This window comes from Bos indicus x Bos taurus, chromosome 19 (genome assembly GCF_003369695.1).
Source record: "Bos indicus x Bos taurus breed Angus x Brahman F1 hybrid chromosome 19, Bos_hybrid_MaternalHap_v2.0, whole genome shotgun sequence".
NCBI classification, from domain to species: domain Eukaryota; kingdom Metazoa; phylum Chordata; class Mammalia; order Artiodactyla; family Bovidae; genus Bos; species Bos indicus x Bos taurus.
In genome coordinates, this window is record NC_040094.1 from 19,686,238 (window position 1) to 19,702,115 (window position 15,878).

Here is a 15,878-nt window from a genome sequence, read left to right on the forward strand (position 1 = left end):
AAGATCAATTATGTCTGAACCGCCTTTTTTCAATTTAAGACATTCTGCTGGTGCCAAAAAGTCATTAACATATGAAGAATTTCCAAATGAAGGTAAAATCAAACTTTGATTTTAGTTCTTCAAGCTCTGCATGCCTGAAAGTACTAAATACTGAAAGGATCGGCATGCCTGAAAGTATTAAATAATAGATACACTGGGAGATGCTTCAAAAATAGCAAGCAGGACCATTCACTTGGCTTTGAGTTTCTCTAATCGGTTCTCTATCACTGTTGAAAAACCTTCTCTTAAAATAAAAGTATTGAAATTGGGTTATTTGGAACTTACATATTTCTGTTCTTTGTATTATAAGAAATTCTCTTATTTTTCTTGGTGCAGCTCTAAAAATAAATCTGGAATACTTGTGACAGTATTACTTTTTAAAACCCAAAACTGAAGACAACTGAACACTTGAGAAATTTAATCTTCTATTAACCTCAAGTTTTAATACTAATAATTATTCACAATAGTCATAAAAATCAAGGTCAAATAATTTAACAGCCCAAAGGATCTAGTCTAACTTCTTCATTTTCTGTACCTATAAACTGAGGAAGCCATCGCTTAAGAGATTAGCTTGAAGGCACAAGGCTAGACATTAGCCAGTGACCAGTTAAAGTATCAAATTTCATTCTTCCTTTTTACTTTACACTCTTGCATTCTTCCTGGGAGATCTCCTTCACTCCTACAGCTTTAGCTCTCTAATGAGCTACTTAATTCTAAATGTGCTACTTGTCCACTTCTCTCTTCCTGATCTCCAGATGTATGTTTTCATTTATCTCTTAGATACACATTCTGAGAATTCTGAAGGTATCCCATACTGGAATGGGTAGCCATTCCCTTCTCCAGGGGATCTTCCCAACCTAGGGTTTGAACCCAGGTCTCTGGCACTGTGGGGGGACTCTACCTTCTGAGCCACCAGGGAAGCCCACATATAATACCAACCAATCTGAATTACCTTATGCTATAAATATATTAGCCCCAATCTCTGCAAATGGGGTCACTACCCAGACAGTTTTTGAAGCCAGAAACTTTTGACATCTTTCTTGGCCTTCTCCTGCCCTACCTGGCCCATATAGTCAGGCCCTAGTAAACTCCAGGAGTTGGTGATGGACAGGGAGGCCTGGCGTGCTGCAGTCCGTGGGGTCACAAAGAGTCAGACTGAACTGAACTAAACTGAAGTCCCAAAGCTGATTCCTTTTCTCCATTCTTCCATTGCTCCTGCCTTAGTGTAGGCCTATGCCATTTTTTGCTTGGATTGCTGTAACAATTTTTTAAATGATTCCCTTGCCAAAAAAACTTCTCTTTCTCCATATTGTAGCCAAAAACCTTTCCTAAAAATAAAATTTTGTAATGTCCCTTCCCTATTTAAAGATCTCTGCTGGATACATGATAAGACTAAATTTCTTAACATGGCACAAAGTCTCCTACAAACTAGTTCCAAGCCTTCTCTAGCCTCATTTCCTACCCCATTGCTTTTCCTGACTTTGCATTATTCATGCTATTCCCACCTCTCCTGAATGCATGCCTTCCTTATCCTGTGTCTACCTGGCAAACAGGTGTCAAATCTTCAAGACCCAGGTTAAATGTTACCTCACTTCTGTAGCTTTTCCTAATTTCCCCCAATCCTCAGTTTTCCCTCATCAAGCCATATTTAATGGCACCCGGGGATGCTGTTGCAATTGTATGATTATGTCTTAGCCATCAAACTACGAGCTCCTCCAAGGGCAAAGACGATATAACTTTTTTATCTAGCACATGGGTTGAATGAATTCAATATTGCGTTTTCTCTGAAGTTAGTTCTTCATTTACAATGTCCTTGGCATGAAAATTGAGAATCACAAAACACTAAGTAATCAGAAAACTCCTAGAACATTATTTGTGGCAAAGTATAAACAGAAAGAAACTCAAACAAAAGAGAACAGTCTTATGTGACTAGTCATAGTGATTAACATTCATGGTTTCATTGAAACCATGGTTTATTGGCAAGTTCCTTATTTTATACTTCCTTAGCCAAAGCTGTGTAAGAGCACCTTTGTATTCAACCTGTGGTGAGGCGGGATCAGTGGGTTCTCTCATTATTCACTTCAGCTTTTGAAAAGGGAAAGGGTCTCACAGCATTTTAGGTATATTTCTCATGGGCAAATGTTGATATAAAAGAGCAGTTTTAATTTTCAAGAATTCTATCTTCTTAGAGTAATAAAAAATACAGTAATCAAAAACTCTTACCTTTTTGTTTTTTTAAGAAAAGATGGCAAATAGTATTATTATACTTCATAGCATAGTGATATATTCTACCCACAGATGATAATTTTGGAAAATATACTGTTAAAGGCCCTGCATCTGAATGCTGTGAGACTCTTCCTTTTCTGTGAGTACCTAATGTCTCTCCTACTCTCGTTTACCTGCTGCCTGGACAAGGCAGAATAAAACAAGTACAGCCACAATATTTAGTCTAAGAATCCCCCACAAAACTGTTCTGAGATCTCATTCTCATTCTTCTGTCTTAACTGATATGGCTTAACTGATCTATCAAACTCTCTTATCATTGACATCAAAAACTTTGCTGCATCAAAAACAGAACATTTTGATAATCTTTAAGAGCTTCAAATAATTTTCCAAGAGTGAAAGTATCTGACCATTTTTAAAAACAACTCTAAACATTTCTACATAATTTAGATAAACTAACCAAGCAATTTCTTCGTGTTGGCCTGAGAAGGCTGCCCCATGTCCAAGCTCATAGATTTCCTGGCTCGGGGACTGGTCTGGCCCGCAGGTGGATAGCTGGCTGCAAGGTACCCTTCAGAAGCTTTGGGAGATGACCACGGCTGATGCTCCTTTAGTGTCCTGAGAAATTAAAACAATTGAGAAGAATCAATAAACATGATGACAAAAACAAGCATTCTTGGCCCTTCTAATTGGCTGTCCTATTTCCCAATGGCAGTGATTAATTAATTTTAAAACTGTACTTTAAAGCACTTTGGAGAAAAAACTCTTAATTTATCCCCAGGAGGTATTCACTTTCTTGCCATGACATCTTATTCATAGCAGGTACTCAACAAACGCTCAACTTAACTGTACTGCATTCATTTTTTAATAAGAGAAAATCAAGTCTAAATAGGCAATTGTACCACTGGTTTAAAAACCAAGGGGAACACAGACAAATTCACTTTTTACTTTCCATAACAAAAAGAGCATTATCTCAAATAAATATAATCATAGGAATGACTAAAGAGTAAGACTACTGAAAACCAAGTATGCCTGGAAAGCTTTTGCATACACTGTTAACATCTCAGTTGGAAAATGCCAAGGGCTTTTTATTAAAAAGTGGGATATTGATAAATTTAATGATACAAGCTCTAAAAATATATGATTATTTTCCTATGTTCAACACTGTACCTAACACTTAAAGGTACCATTAATTGAAAATATAAAAAAACTCCAAGTGATGCCAATTTTATGGAATTTCTCTATGTTTTAGTGAAAAACATGCTACCCAAAGCCATATATGACAGCAAATATAATTTGATTATCTTATCTAAATCTGCACTATAGAAAAATCTTTAGTAACTTTAGTGTGATATGAGTAAATACATAAATATGTTGGCATGTAAATCTTTTTACAAATCTGTATACCTCAGTTTTCTATCATTAAGCTTATAATGTTGCTTATATTTCACCTTAGGTTTTCCTAAGGCCTTCTCCTACAATCTGATACTTTCTAGATCATCTCTTCATCCTTCAACTGACTTGTGCTTAAAAAGAGACAAAATAATGTTAACTAATTAGCACAATCAGGTAAGAAGAACTTTCTCACTACTAAGAAAGAAAGAAAAGAAAGAAAGAAAAGAAAGAAAGAAAAGAAAGTGAAGTTGCTCAGTCGTGTCTGACTCTTGGCGGGCCCATGGACTGTAGCCCGCCAGACTCCTCCATCCATGGAATTTTCCAGGCAAGAGTACTGGAGTGGGTTGCCATTTCCTTCTCCAGGGGATCTTCCTGACCCAGGGATCAAACCTAGGTCCCCCGCAATGCAGGCAGCCGCTTTACCGTCTGAGCCACCAGGGAAGCCCTTCTCACTACTAACCCACATAAAATACTGTACATTTATAAAATGAGTTTTGATTTACACTCTTCCTTGATTATCTTCAGTTTCCCTTCTATATTACCTTCTGGATTGCTCTGCTACTTGACTCCACTGGCATGGAAAATCAAAACCTGATGAAAATTATGTAATGATGGGAGGAGAAGCCCACTTACCTATAGCTAGGGTCACCATGATGAATGGGATATGTATCCATAGGAACATTTTCCATTGAAATATCAGTAAGAAGCAGAGACTTTCTATGTTTTAGGCTACAGCGACTTCGAACTTCCTCAGACACTGTAAGTAAAGCTAAAAGGAACAAGAAGGAAGATTTAACAATTTAATAAATCATAAATACGACTTAAAATAGGATATACTTCTTACAAGCTCCTAAAGAGAATAACAGCTGCTAAACACGCATGTAAAGAGTCTTGGAGAGTATGAAGTTTAAGGGTATAAACCCTTAGGACAGATTTGTTTATCTTAAAGGGTTTGCCATCTGTTTTGGAAGGCTGCATGTAAACACTGAACAGAAACTTAAACAGTATCTATAGAGTCTAGCGCTTTAATGTATATTTGACCTCAACAAACATAAAAGGTCAGCAGGCCAGGACTATAATGTCCATTTCTTAGGTAAAGAAAAATACTTTGAAATGTTAAATGATTTGCTCAAGGTCAAATGACTCAAAAAAGTTGCTACAAACTGAAGTCTGCTAAACTGGGAATCAGCATTTTCCATCAAATGACTATGTTTATACTCAATACCCCATAATGACCTATATGGGAAAAGAATCCTAAAAAGAGTGAATATATATATATATGTATGTGATTCACTTTGCTGTACAGTGGAAACTAATACAACACTGTAAATCAACTATACTCCAATTTAAAAAAAAGACTATGTTCAAAAACTGTGTTACATATAAGTGCTAAGTGTTGATGAGAAGAGAAACACAAATTGGGCAACAGCAAGCGAGGATGGTATAAAGGAAGGAGGGGAGGGGCAGACAGTCTAGGCAAAACAAATGGCATCAGGAATGAATATTAAAGAGACATAAAGGCACTTCTAGTAAATGGCAAGCAGACTAGCTTAAAATAGCCCATCCATTTTGAAAGGAAATAAAAATTAAGCCTGTGACATTTAGAGAAAGAGGACAGAATCAGGAGGGCTGCTTCAGGGCTCAAGATGCTGTTGCTGCTGCTAAGTCACTTCAGTTGTGTCCGACTCTGTGCAGTCCCATAGATGGCAGCCCACCAGGCTCCTCTGACCCTGAGATTCTCTAGGCAAGAATACCGGAGTGGGTTGCCATTTCCTTCTCCAGTGCACGTATGCTAAGTCGCTTCAGTCGTGTCCGACTGTGCGACCCTATGGATAGTAGCCCCAGGCTCCTCTGTCCACAGGATTCTCTAGGCAAGAACACCGGAGTGGGTTACCATTTCCTTCTCCTTCAAGATGCTGCTGCTGCTAAGTCGCTTCAGTCGTGTCCAACTCCGTGTGACCCCATAGACGGCAGCCCACCAGGCTCCGCCGTCCCTGGGATTCTCCAGGCAAGAACAATGGAGTGGGTTGCCATTTCCTTCTCCAATGCATGAAAGTGAAAAGTGAAGTCTCTCAGTCGTGTCCGACTCTTTGTGACCCCATGGACTTCAGCCCACCAGGCTCCTCCATCCATGGGATTTTCCAGGCAAGAGTACTGGAGTGGGGTGCCATTGCCTTCTCCAGTCAAGATGCTAGGCTCAGGCATTTAGATTTTATAACAGACAACAGGGAGTTACGTAGTGTCACGAACCAAAGATGACAAGAGAACCCATTTCATATACTAATGCAAATTCTTTTATAAGGAAAAATGTTTTGGCAAACTTTCAAAATTTTAACCAATACCACGGGACTGAGTTGTGAACTCTTTACTCTGCCAAGCAATCAGCAGAAGAACCCATAGGTGTCTGTACCTTTTTTGTGGTCCTTAGATGTTTATGTGCGTGCTAAGTCACTTCAGTCATGTCCTACTCTTTGTGACCCTATGGACTACAGCTCACCAGGCTCCTCTGTCCATGGTATTTCCCAGACAAGAATATTGGAGTGGGTTGCCATGCCCTCCTCCAGGGACCAAACCCCTGTCTCTTCTTACCACTAGCGCCACCTGTAAGATTATTTTGTCTACTTTGTGTTTTTACCTGCCAAGTAAGCCACGCTCTGTGTATTCACCTCAAATTTGTCACAATTTCTGTGTTTATTAACCAGAGCTAGTAGTGTATGCAAAATTCTGACTGTTCTTGCAACAATGGCAGGTGAAGGATGCCTGTATCCTAGAAAAAATAAAAACAAACAAGAAGTCAATTCTTTCTTTCAGTAAGCATTTGTTGAATTCTTATTCTGTGACTAGCAACTCTGCAAAGAAGAGAAATATATAAGGGGGAACTCCTGCCTTCTGAGACCAGCCATTGGGGAAGGTAAAATATACACATATGTGAACAGTTAATTAATTACATATAGGATTAAGCACCAAAAATGTGCAGAACAGAATAATGCTCCCTAGAACACTAAGGTACCTCAGGGAGAGGAAAATCAGGAAAGATGATAAGTGTTTCAGATCTTCTATTCCCTACAACAGCACAAGGATTTTTTTTAAAAAACCTATTATTGTAGTTTTAAGATATGCTTTGAAAACATGGTTTTATCATTTAATTTTTTTTCTAGTTAAAGGAAAAAACCTTATGATACAAGGACTATATGCTCCCAAAGGTCAAAGAATTGGGTTGATCAGGGGGTAAGTTTGATTTCTGGACAGCTTTTAATCACTAATGCAACTCCATTTAAAACAGGGGATTTGTACACTGGAAATATTTCATATTCCTTTAGAAATACAGAATAAGCAAGCACTTTATCAGCCTAGTTGCAATTCATCTCTTGGTATCCCGCAGTAAGTGTAGTATCTTTTGAGCAATCCCTATTCCCTTTAGAGATTAAAACGGTCAATATTTTTTTGCAAAGATTTCATAAGGTGGTGAAATAAAATGCATACATTCACACCAGTGTATGTGTGCGTGTGTGTGTACCTGGTTAAAAACCTGGGGGAACCTCTATGATCCCTCAAGCCTAACAATCATTTAAATTGATACAAAACTGCAGATTCAAGTTCTAGCTTGAGTCTCTAATTTTGGCCAAATCTAAAACCAGCAATTCATGCTAGCTACTTATCCCAGGCTATACTTTACATTGCTTTTGCTTCTGACTCACCCTATACGCCATTTCTGTTAACTGCAGTTTTGGGCCATGCCCGTACCAGATTAATCAACCAAAGCTAACATTCAGTGAAGTCAGAAGTAGGGAGTAAAGTCAGATGAGTGACTGAGGGAGCTGACTTTGAGGAATAACTGGAGATCAGTGCTGTAAGTAATACAGAAATGTGGAAGTGGGAGAATGGGGACCAGAGGGCGAGGTCCTATGGTATGTAATAACAGGAGTCAACAACAGTAAATTAGTAACAAGTTAAGACAATCTCTGGTCAAATCTCAAATTTCTAACATGAGTTACTCAAATAACATTTATTAATTTGTCTTATTTTGATAACCAAAAAGATACTTAAGTATCATTAACTAATAAAACAGCTATTAGAAAGTTCAGTACTTAGAAACTGTGTAACAATCAACTCCCTTGCTTTCTAAAGGAAATTTGGTACTTGATATGGAAATCAGGCTCTATTAAAATACATACTAAACAAAACATAACTCACTAAGACATATAGTTTGCATTTAATGTAAGACATATGGGGCAAATTATATCAACTATTTTAGTTACTTCTGGCTTCTTGATACTATTTCATAAAAATATTTTGACACAAGGCCTCTACCTTTTAAGAGGTGTCCAACCAGTGCGAAGTTAAAGTTAGAGTTGAAATTGAGTCCAACAAAATGATCCATTTGTTTGCAGTGCCATTCCAGAGGGTTCCGGATTGCCATGAACACTTCCTCTGGACTCTATTAAAAATAATCATGAGATGGTTGATGGGTTCACACAGGAAGGATCACTTAATTGGTTTTTGTTTGCGTTCAACAGCTATGACAAGGTCAATAATCCTTTTAGGTTGAGAAAAATTATTTTCAGATGACTACAAAATACCATAGAACATTTAAGGTACCAGAAATAAATTAGTGCAAAAGAGTCAAGCATGTAGGGAATAAGGTGATGGAAGATACAACAGCTTTGATTTATAATGCAAAATAAGTGACTGTCAATTTATATCCTGGTGACTTTTAAAAACCTATACTGTTATTTTAAATAAGACCATGCATTGAATTGTAGCTGGCACTTTGTGTACTATGACTGGACACTCAAGAGAATGAAGCGAACTCATATCTACTGAGTGCCTGCTGTATAGAACAGTGTTAGATACATTAATGTACTGAAACCTTAAAGCAATTCTGTGTAACAGATATTAGCTCCATTTTACAGATTGATCGATTGATTGATATATCAGTGAACTAAACAGACAAAAAGTACTAGCCCTGGAGAATTTGACAGTCTAATGTGGTAAAACAAAGAACTGAAACTCAAAAATGCTATGTAACTTGACCTCTAAATTAAGGTATTTAACAATATTTCCTAAAGTGTGGTTTCAGGAATACCTGCCTTAAAATCACTGACAATGCTAGTTCAAGGGTGGAAAGTACTGGGTTCCATCTCAGAATCATGGGAAGTGGTAAGGCCCAGGAATTTGCTTTTTTTTTTAAAAAAAGGCCCTGTGATTCTCCTATACACAGAGATTTTATTTTAAAGCAAAAACTGAAAGCACTTAGGGTCATGTTCAGATCTGTCTAGGTTTCTACCTCAAAGAAAGAAAAACATAGACTATAAAATAAATGTAGAGAGATGTTTAGAGTAGCGTTTTCTATAATAAAAAAAGATAACAGACAAACCAAATGTCCATTAATGGGCAAGGTTAAATACGTTGTGGCTCATGCATTCTGTAAAATACTCTGCAGTCATGAGCAAGAATTATACACACACACACATGAAATTTTGTGTGTGTATATATATATATGCTTTAGAAAGATGTTCATATTGTTAAAAAAAAGCAAGTTGCAGAATATTACATAAATATTAAAGTACTAACTTACTATAAGTTCAATGTATATATATATTTTCAGCTTTACTGAGGTATAACGGACAAAATTGTAAGGTATTTAAAGTGTACAATGTGATGATTTGAAGAATGAATGTATATCCTTTCACATATACATTTCTCCCATTAAGTTAATAAACTATCACTTCACATATTTATATCCCATCCCCTCTTTTGGGGGAGAACATTTAAGTTCTCCTCTCTTAGCAAATTTCAATTATAATACAGTGTTATCAACTATAGTCATTAGGTTAAATAATAGATCCTCAGACCTTATTCATCTTTCATTCTGGTAACTTTTAACAAGCTTTATTAATGGATTCCTAGTATCCTGAGGCATTTGGAGTCAATATTAACTTCTGCTAATGGGTCTATTTTGGCAATGAAAATGCCAAGGCAGATATTCCTAGACAAACACTTCACTCACAAATATCCTATATTCATACAAAAGGCCAAAAGCTAGCCATCTCTCTGACCACCACTGTCCTAAGACCACTCCAGAAAAGAGCAATGGAATTAGGAAAGAGAGATTCTAGTTCCAAATCAGATGCACAAACATGAACAAGTTACCTGACTTCTTTGTTCTTTTCTATCCTATAAAATGGATGATAAAACTTCAAGGTAACTTCTACATCTAAAATTCTGCTTCCACATTTCCCAGAGCCCCAGCTATTGTGGGTCTACACTACACTACTATTTGGAAGACAAAACAAACAATGCTTAGACCAGGCATCTTCACACATAAAACCAGGCTCTGGTCTGTTTCTTTCTTCTCACAAGGTCTGTTAATTTTGCTTTAAGCAAATCTCTTATTATATACACCTATCTATCTTAAAATTCCTCTCTTTTCTCCTAGACGCTTCTCTTTTTTTCCTCCAAAGACAAAATGAATATAATTTCTTACTATTGTATTTCTTTTACTATACTCTGCAAACCAAAACCCAATCTCAATCAAAACTAAAAGGTTTTAAGAGGGGTGGTGATGGTATTAATATGTTTTAAAGTGGGATTAAGCAAACAAAAGACTAGCATAATTAAATATCCAAAAGTTTCCTTTAGACACCTCCAAACTCCTTATCTGCTTCTAATTATACCTATTTCTCATTAAGTACCATAATTCAATAAAAGTGAGCTTATTTTTAGATTATTTCTTCATGAAGTGAAGTAAGGGTGGGGAATGCTAACCTTTACCCTTGGATTATGAAATTACAATTAATGAATGTACAGTGCATAAGACAGCATAGAGCCTAGCAAGGTAGCTATTATTATTACTCAATATTTTTATCCTTATTCTGTTTACCAATATTGGGCAAGTACTGTGTTTTTGCTATTTTTATATAAAAAAGTATGCAAAGTTTAAACCATTTTATGAGCTAGTAAGGAATATATTCACAACCAGTTACACAGAAATTCATATTTAAAGATGGATCTCTTCTAATTTTAAAAGAAAACAACAACAAAAAAAGGAGACACTCTAACATGCATAATTTAGAAACACCAACCGAAAGCTTGTTTACCTTGTCGTTGAATATCCTGAGACTGTCTAAGGTGTGCAGGTTTTGTTCCAGAAGTGCAGTGCCTGCTGAATACAAGTTGACCTCATCGAGCTGTAGCACGGCTACAGCAACCCAAAAGAGGGCTTTGTGCAGAGGGGAGTCCTAGGCAGGGGAGACGCACTCCAGGTTAGTAAGATACACCACCGTCTCATCAGAACACACTGTGGTATACAAGAAATCATGCGTGTGCGCTCAGTCGTGTCTGACTCTCTGATCCCGTGGACTGTAGCCCACCAGGCTTCTCTGTCCATGGTATTTTCCAGACAAGAATACTGGAGTGGGCTGCCATTTTCTACTCCAGGGAATTTTCCCGACCCAGGGACCGAACCTGTATCTCCTGCACTGGCAGGTGCTTCTTTACAGCTGAGCCATTGGGGTAGCCCCTTAATAGAGTTTATCTAAAAGTTCCTATCTCATTTACGCTTTCTTTCCTTAAAAGTTTCTTTAGTTGAGTTACTTTCCTTGCTTACAAATTTGCAACAGATATAACAACACTTTATTTAACATATTAAACCTAGGCACAATGAAAATATTATGCTTAATATTTTAAGCATGTCTATATTAATTAGATCAACAAATATTAATACCAGGTACTTAATACTGAATATTTCTTAATTCATGTGAACCTGAAATTCACTTAGGTTAATTTCTCTTGTATTTAGAACTGCTTGATTTGCAAGTGCTTATTTTTCTTTAGGCTGGTTAGGTTAGAGCTCATTTTACAAATTAACCGCAGCAATATTATCCAAAGAAACATACTGAGACGTACATATATCCAAACAGACACGGTCAGAGATATACCTTCATTTTCTAAACTTAGTCATGAATCAAATATGACAATATAAAACAAAATGTGAATAAGTTGGAATAAAAAAATTTAAAAGGCTTCTTTCCTCCCCCCCAACTCAGTTTCAGCAATTAAGAGACAGTCTAGATAAGTGATCCAGAGAGCTCTGGGTCTCAAGGCACAGGGAGAGAAAATCAGGTTCTCCTAGTAGGAGTTTCTGCCCTCAGGACAAGAATTCTAAAGAGAGATTTTTTTTTTTTCCTTCAAGCTTTCTCTACTGTTTTGGGAATTAAATTGGTTGGGGGTCAGTTAATTTTCTACTGGCATTGGGTAATAAAGTGGTGCAATTGAAGTTTCATAATTTTCACAGATACCCCCTTTTCTTTTTTTTTAAGGGTTTTGAAAAGTTGGTCAGCCCGTGTAACAAGAGTGTTTTGTGTGTCACTCAGACCAACCTAGACTGTCTTTGACAAAAGTAGCTAAATCCTCATCTAAGCCTTCTTTAAAGGTGGAGTTAAGCAAAAGGATCATTTTAGTTGTTAGAATGACTCAAATGTCAAGCCAGAATATTGCTTAAAACCTTTTCCCCCCAATCTTCCTTAATAGTTTGGATTGATTCATCTGATCTTTGCTTGCACTGTTGAATCTTTGTCCATTTATGGTTTTTGGAGAAAGCTCTGAGATGGGTTTGAGTAATTTCTGAGCTAATTCCTTGTATTTGGTGCAAGCTTCTGGACTATGTGATTCACAGTCCTTTAAGTGGTATTTTCACCTTGCTTTCTCTAGTCATTCCCTTGTTCTGTTTTCAGAAACTAACATCTGCATTAGTTGATACAGATCTGAAAACCTGGGCTCTTAGGTCCAGATGGTCAATTAAAATTCCTTAACAAATCCCAACGGATCCTAGCTGGGATTGGGAAATTCCTTAGCTAAACCCCTAAATTCTGTTCGGATCCAGGGTGTATAGGTAAGCATCGAGGATGATTAATTTCTCCCTGTAATAGGTTTCTCCTTAAGGGAGCTATAATCACTTCTGAATTTTTTTTATCCTCCTTTGCTGGGGAAAGGTGAGAAGCAGGAGGCAGAAGAGCTGGAAGACTTTTTTAAAAACCATCTGGGCCAGACGCATTCCATTCAGTTTGACCTTACAGTTAGCATTGCACAGCGTCTTTTTCTAACTGTGCACACAAAAATATCAATTTTGGAATAGCAAAAGAACCCCAATTTGGCCATTTTATAATGTTTGTAGAACATATAGCTCAAGACCAAGAACATACAGGTCTTTATTTCTATGTAATCTCTCTCAATTTGGTGTATCTTTGTACTCAATTCACAGAATACAACTTTAGAGTTGGAAGATAATACTATGCCATTACTTAGTCAATTTATTAATGTAGAAACATAATGTCCAGATGTTATACAGATGACCTGCCTGAGGTCACAAAGCTGAGATGAGCTCAGACCATCCTAAAACAGTGGCTGCTATTATCTTATTTCCTTTAAACATTATCTTCACTTAGCACCCAAACTCCTTTGATTATCAGGTGTGCTTTACCCCAGCTTTACATTTCTCCACAACAATGATCACCAACTAATGTATCATGTATTTTAATCACTTTATTATCTAGCCACTCCTCAACTTTCACATTCATTCCAGAATTAAAGTTCCATGAAGGCAGATAATTTTATTGGCTTTGTTCAGTATTATATCTCTAGCACCTAAAACAGTACTTGGCACATAGCAGATGCTCAACTGGATGAAAGAATTAAGCATATATATCCATCTTTCCTTTAAGCACTGATAAGACAATACCTAAGCACTTAAGAACATATTCTCCATCCTTACTCTTCCTCTAATGTAAATAAAACAACTGAATTTTAAGGTAAGACGTTCTACTTTAACTATAGCTTTTTCTTTATAATTTCTCTATCCATCTTATTTTCTGAACTCTTTGAAAGAAAATAACATTTAACACTAACACCCAAAATAAATGCACTCATTTTCTACACAGTAATTACCTTATTAAGAAGTGGTTGTAATTTGGTTAGTGCTATTACTGTAGCTTCTATCAGAACTTGACTGTTGTAAGTATCAGGTCCTTTTAAGCAACTCTCAAGAGCCTTTTAGAGAAACAGAATTTTTATGTTACTTTCATTGAAACAAAACATTTACTCCTAAACTGAATTTCAGAATTATTTCAGAACAATTCTTTATTTAATAAGTGCGAGGATTATTTCCAATGCTGTGGTGATCTTGGTAGCTAGTAAGCACATTTGGAATCTTTTTAAGAAGTATTTCTATATTATATGCTAATATAGGAAGTCAGGCATTGTTATAGCAATTACAAATTACATAATTTTACACAAGGCTAGTCTTTGTGGTTGTTGTTCAGTCGCTAAGTCGTGTCCGACTCGTTGCAACCCCATGGACTGTAGCCCACTAGGCTCCTCAGTCCACGGGATTTCCCAGACAAGAATACTGGAGTGAGTTGCCATATCCTTCTCGAGGCGATCTGCTCCATCCAGGGATCAAACCCGCCTCTCCTGCATTGCAGGTAGATTCTTTACCACTGAGCCACCTTAGAAAGGTAAGGCTCGTCTTACCATCTAGTAAAATGCTTATAATAAAACAGTAAGAGTACCTTCTGCCAAAAGAAATACTTAATTTTTTTAAGATATCTTCTCTAGAGAGGCTTTACTTCAAAGAATTATAATAATCAAAACCCATTTTTAAAGGTTCAATAAACAACATATAAGATACTTTATTAAATTCAAATTTAAATGTCCCTTAGAAAAATTCAAGATATAATTTACAACTTGGGAACCACAAATATTTGGGAAGAGAGGGGGAAGTACCTTGCTGAGGATACGGATAATCTGCTTTATCTGCCCATGAGATACTCGTTTGCTAATACAGCCAAAGACAACAAGAGCTCTCGGTTGCAGGGACGGGTTATACTGGAATGCAAATCTACAATTAAAAAATTCAAAGAGCTTATGAAAACCTTTGTGTTTATATACATACATATAAATACATAGAATAATTACTTAGAATATCAATTATGCAGTAATATCTATCTTTTCAACAGTACACATACTTTTGCAACTTAAATGTGGGACATACCTTTGTGCTAGTTCTGTCCATTGGTCCAGCCACTTGCATGTTGGAATATCTCTCATACATGCCTAAAAAAAAGATACTCTAAATATATTTATGTACATAAATATTTCTAGAAAATTCTAAACACAGTCTATGGGAATGTTTTTATTTAAGCATTAAGTGCAAAACAGAATAAAACAGTATTTCTTCTATACAGTACCAGTGGATTTTTAAAAATGAGTTTAGCTTCTTATCATTTTGCCTTCTATACCTCCATGATCTCCAACAAAGCCTCTGTGACTGTCTCCAAGGATGTCAAAGCAAAAGTCTCCCTCTCATAGGAGCCAGGAGAGAATGACCTGTCCCGGTAGCTGGAGCGGAAGGCAATGACAGCAGCTGACTTGACTTTGCTAATGCCAAATAGCAGGTAAAATTTCGGTAATGAGAACTCTGTCAAGCTGAGTCTCAAAACTTGCTTGGTCTCTTCTATAAAAGACAAAAGGAACAAGTAAAGACTTTAAAGATACAATTTTTTTTTTTAAATTCTAGTGTCACATATTTTATTATGAATTTATAAAATTTGAATATCATATCAAATTACCTAACAGTGCTCCCTAAATCAACCCTCTTGATACATTAGCTTCATGTTCATCAATTAACTCCCTATCTACAAGAGATGGCAAGAGTGAATGTCGACATTCTAGGAATCAGCAAACTAAAATGGACTGGAATGGGTGAATTTAACTCAGATGACCATTATATCTACTACTGCGGGCAGGAATCCCTCAGAAGAAATGGAGTAGCCATCATGGTCAACAAAAGAGTCCAAAATGCAGTACTTGGATGCAATCTCAAAAACAACAGAATGATCTCTGTTCGTTTCCAAGGCAAACCATTCATTATCACAGTAATCCAAGTCTATGCCCCAACCAGTAATGCTGAAGAAGCTGAAGTTGAACGGTTCTATGAAGACCTACAAGACCTTTTAGAACTAACACCCAAAAAAGATGTCCTTTTTATTATAGGGGACTGGAATGCAAAAGTAGGAAGTCAAAACATACCTGGAGTAACAGGCAAATTTGGCCTTGGAATACGGAATGAAGCAGGGCAAAGACTAATAGAGTTTTGCCAAGAAAATGCAGTGGTCATAGCAAACACCATCTGCCAAAAACACAAGAGAAGACTCTATACATGG

At 36.7% G+C, this 15,878-nt stretch overlaps 1 protein-coding gene across 9 annotated transcripts in view; it reads right to left on the reverse strand.

The window, feature by feature from the left end:
• NF1 (neurofibromin 1) overlaps positions 1 to 15,878 on the reverse strand; it is a 257,570-nt gene that overhangs the window by 20,113 nt on the left and 221,579 nt on the right. For all 9 annotated transcript variants that reach the window (XM_027516769.1, XM_027516770.1, XM_027516763.1 and 6 more), the window contains 9 exons: positions 14,955 to 15,169; positions 14,708 to 14,769; positions 14,440 to 14,554; positions 13,603 to 13,704; positions 10,758 to 10,898; positions 7,969 to 8,095; positions 6,293 to 6,424; positions 4,291 to 4,426; positions 2,723 to 2,880 (listed from right to left, as the gene is read on the reverse strand). In XM_027516769.1, the coding sequence (XP_027372570.1) occupies positions 2,723 to 2,880; positions 4,291 to 4,426; positions 6,293 to 6,424; positions 7,969 to 8,095; positions 10,758 to 10,898; positions 13,603 to 13,704; positions 14,440 to 14,554; positions 14,708 to 14,769; positions 14,955 to 15,169 (1,188 nt within the window). The remainder of the gene's footprint in view (positions 1 to 2,722; positions 2,881 to 4,290; positions 4,427 to 6,292; positions 6,425 to 7,968; positions 8,096 to 10,757; positions 10,899 to 13,602; positions 13,705 to 14,439; positions 14,555 to 14,707; positions 14,770 to 14,954; positions 15,170 to 15,878) is intronic.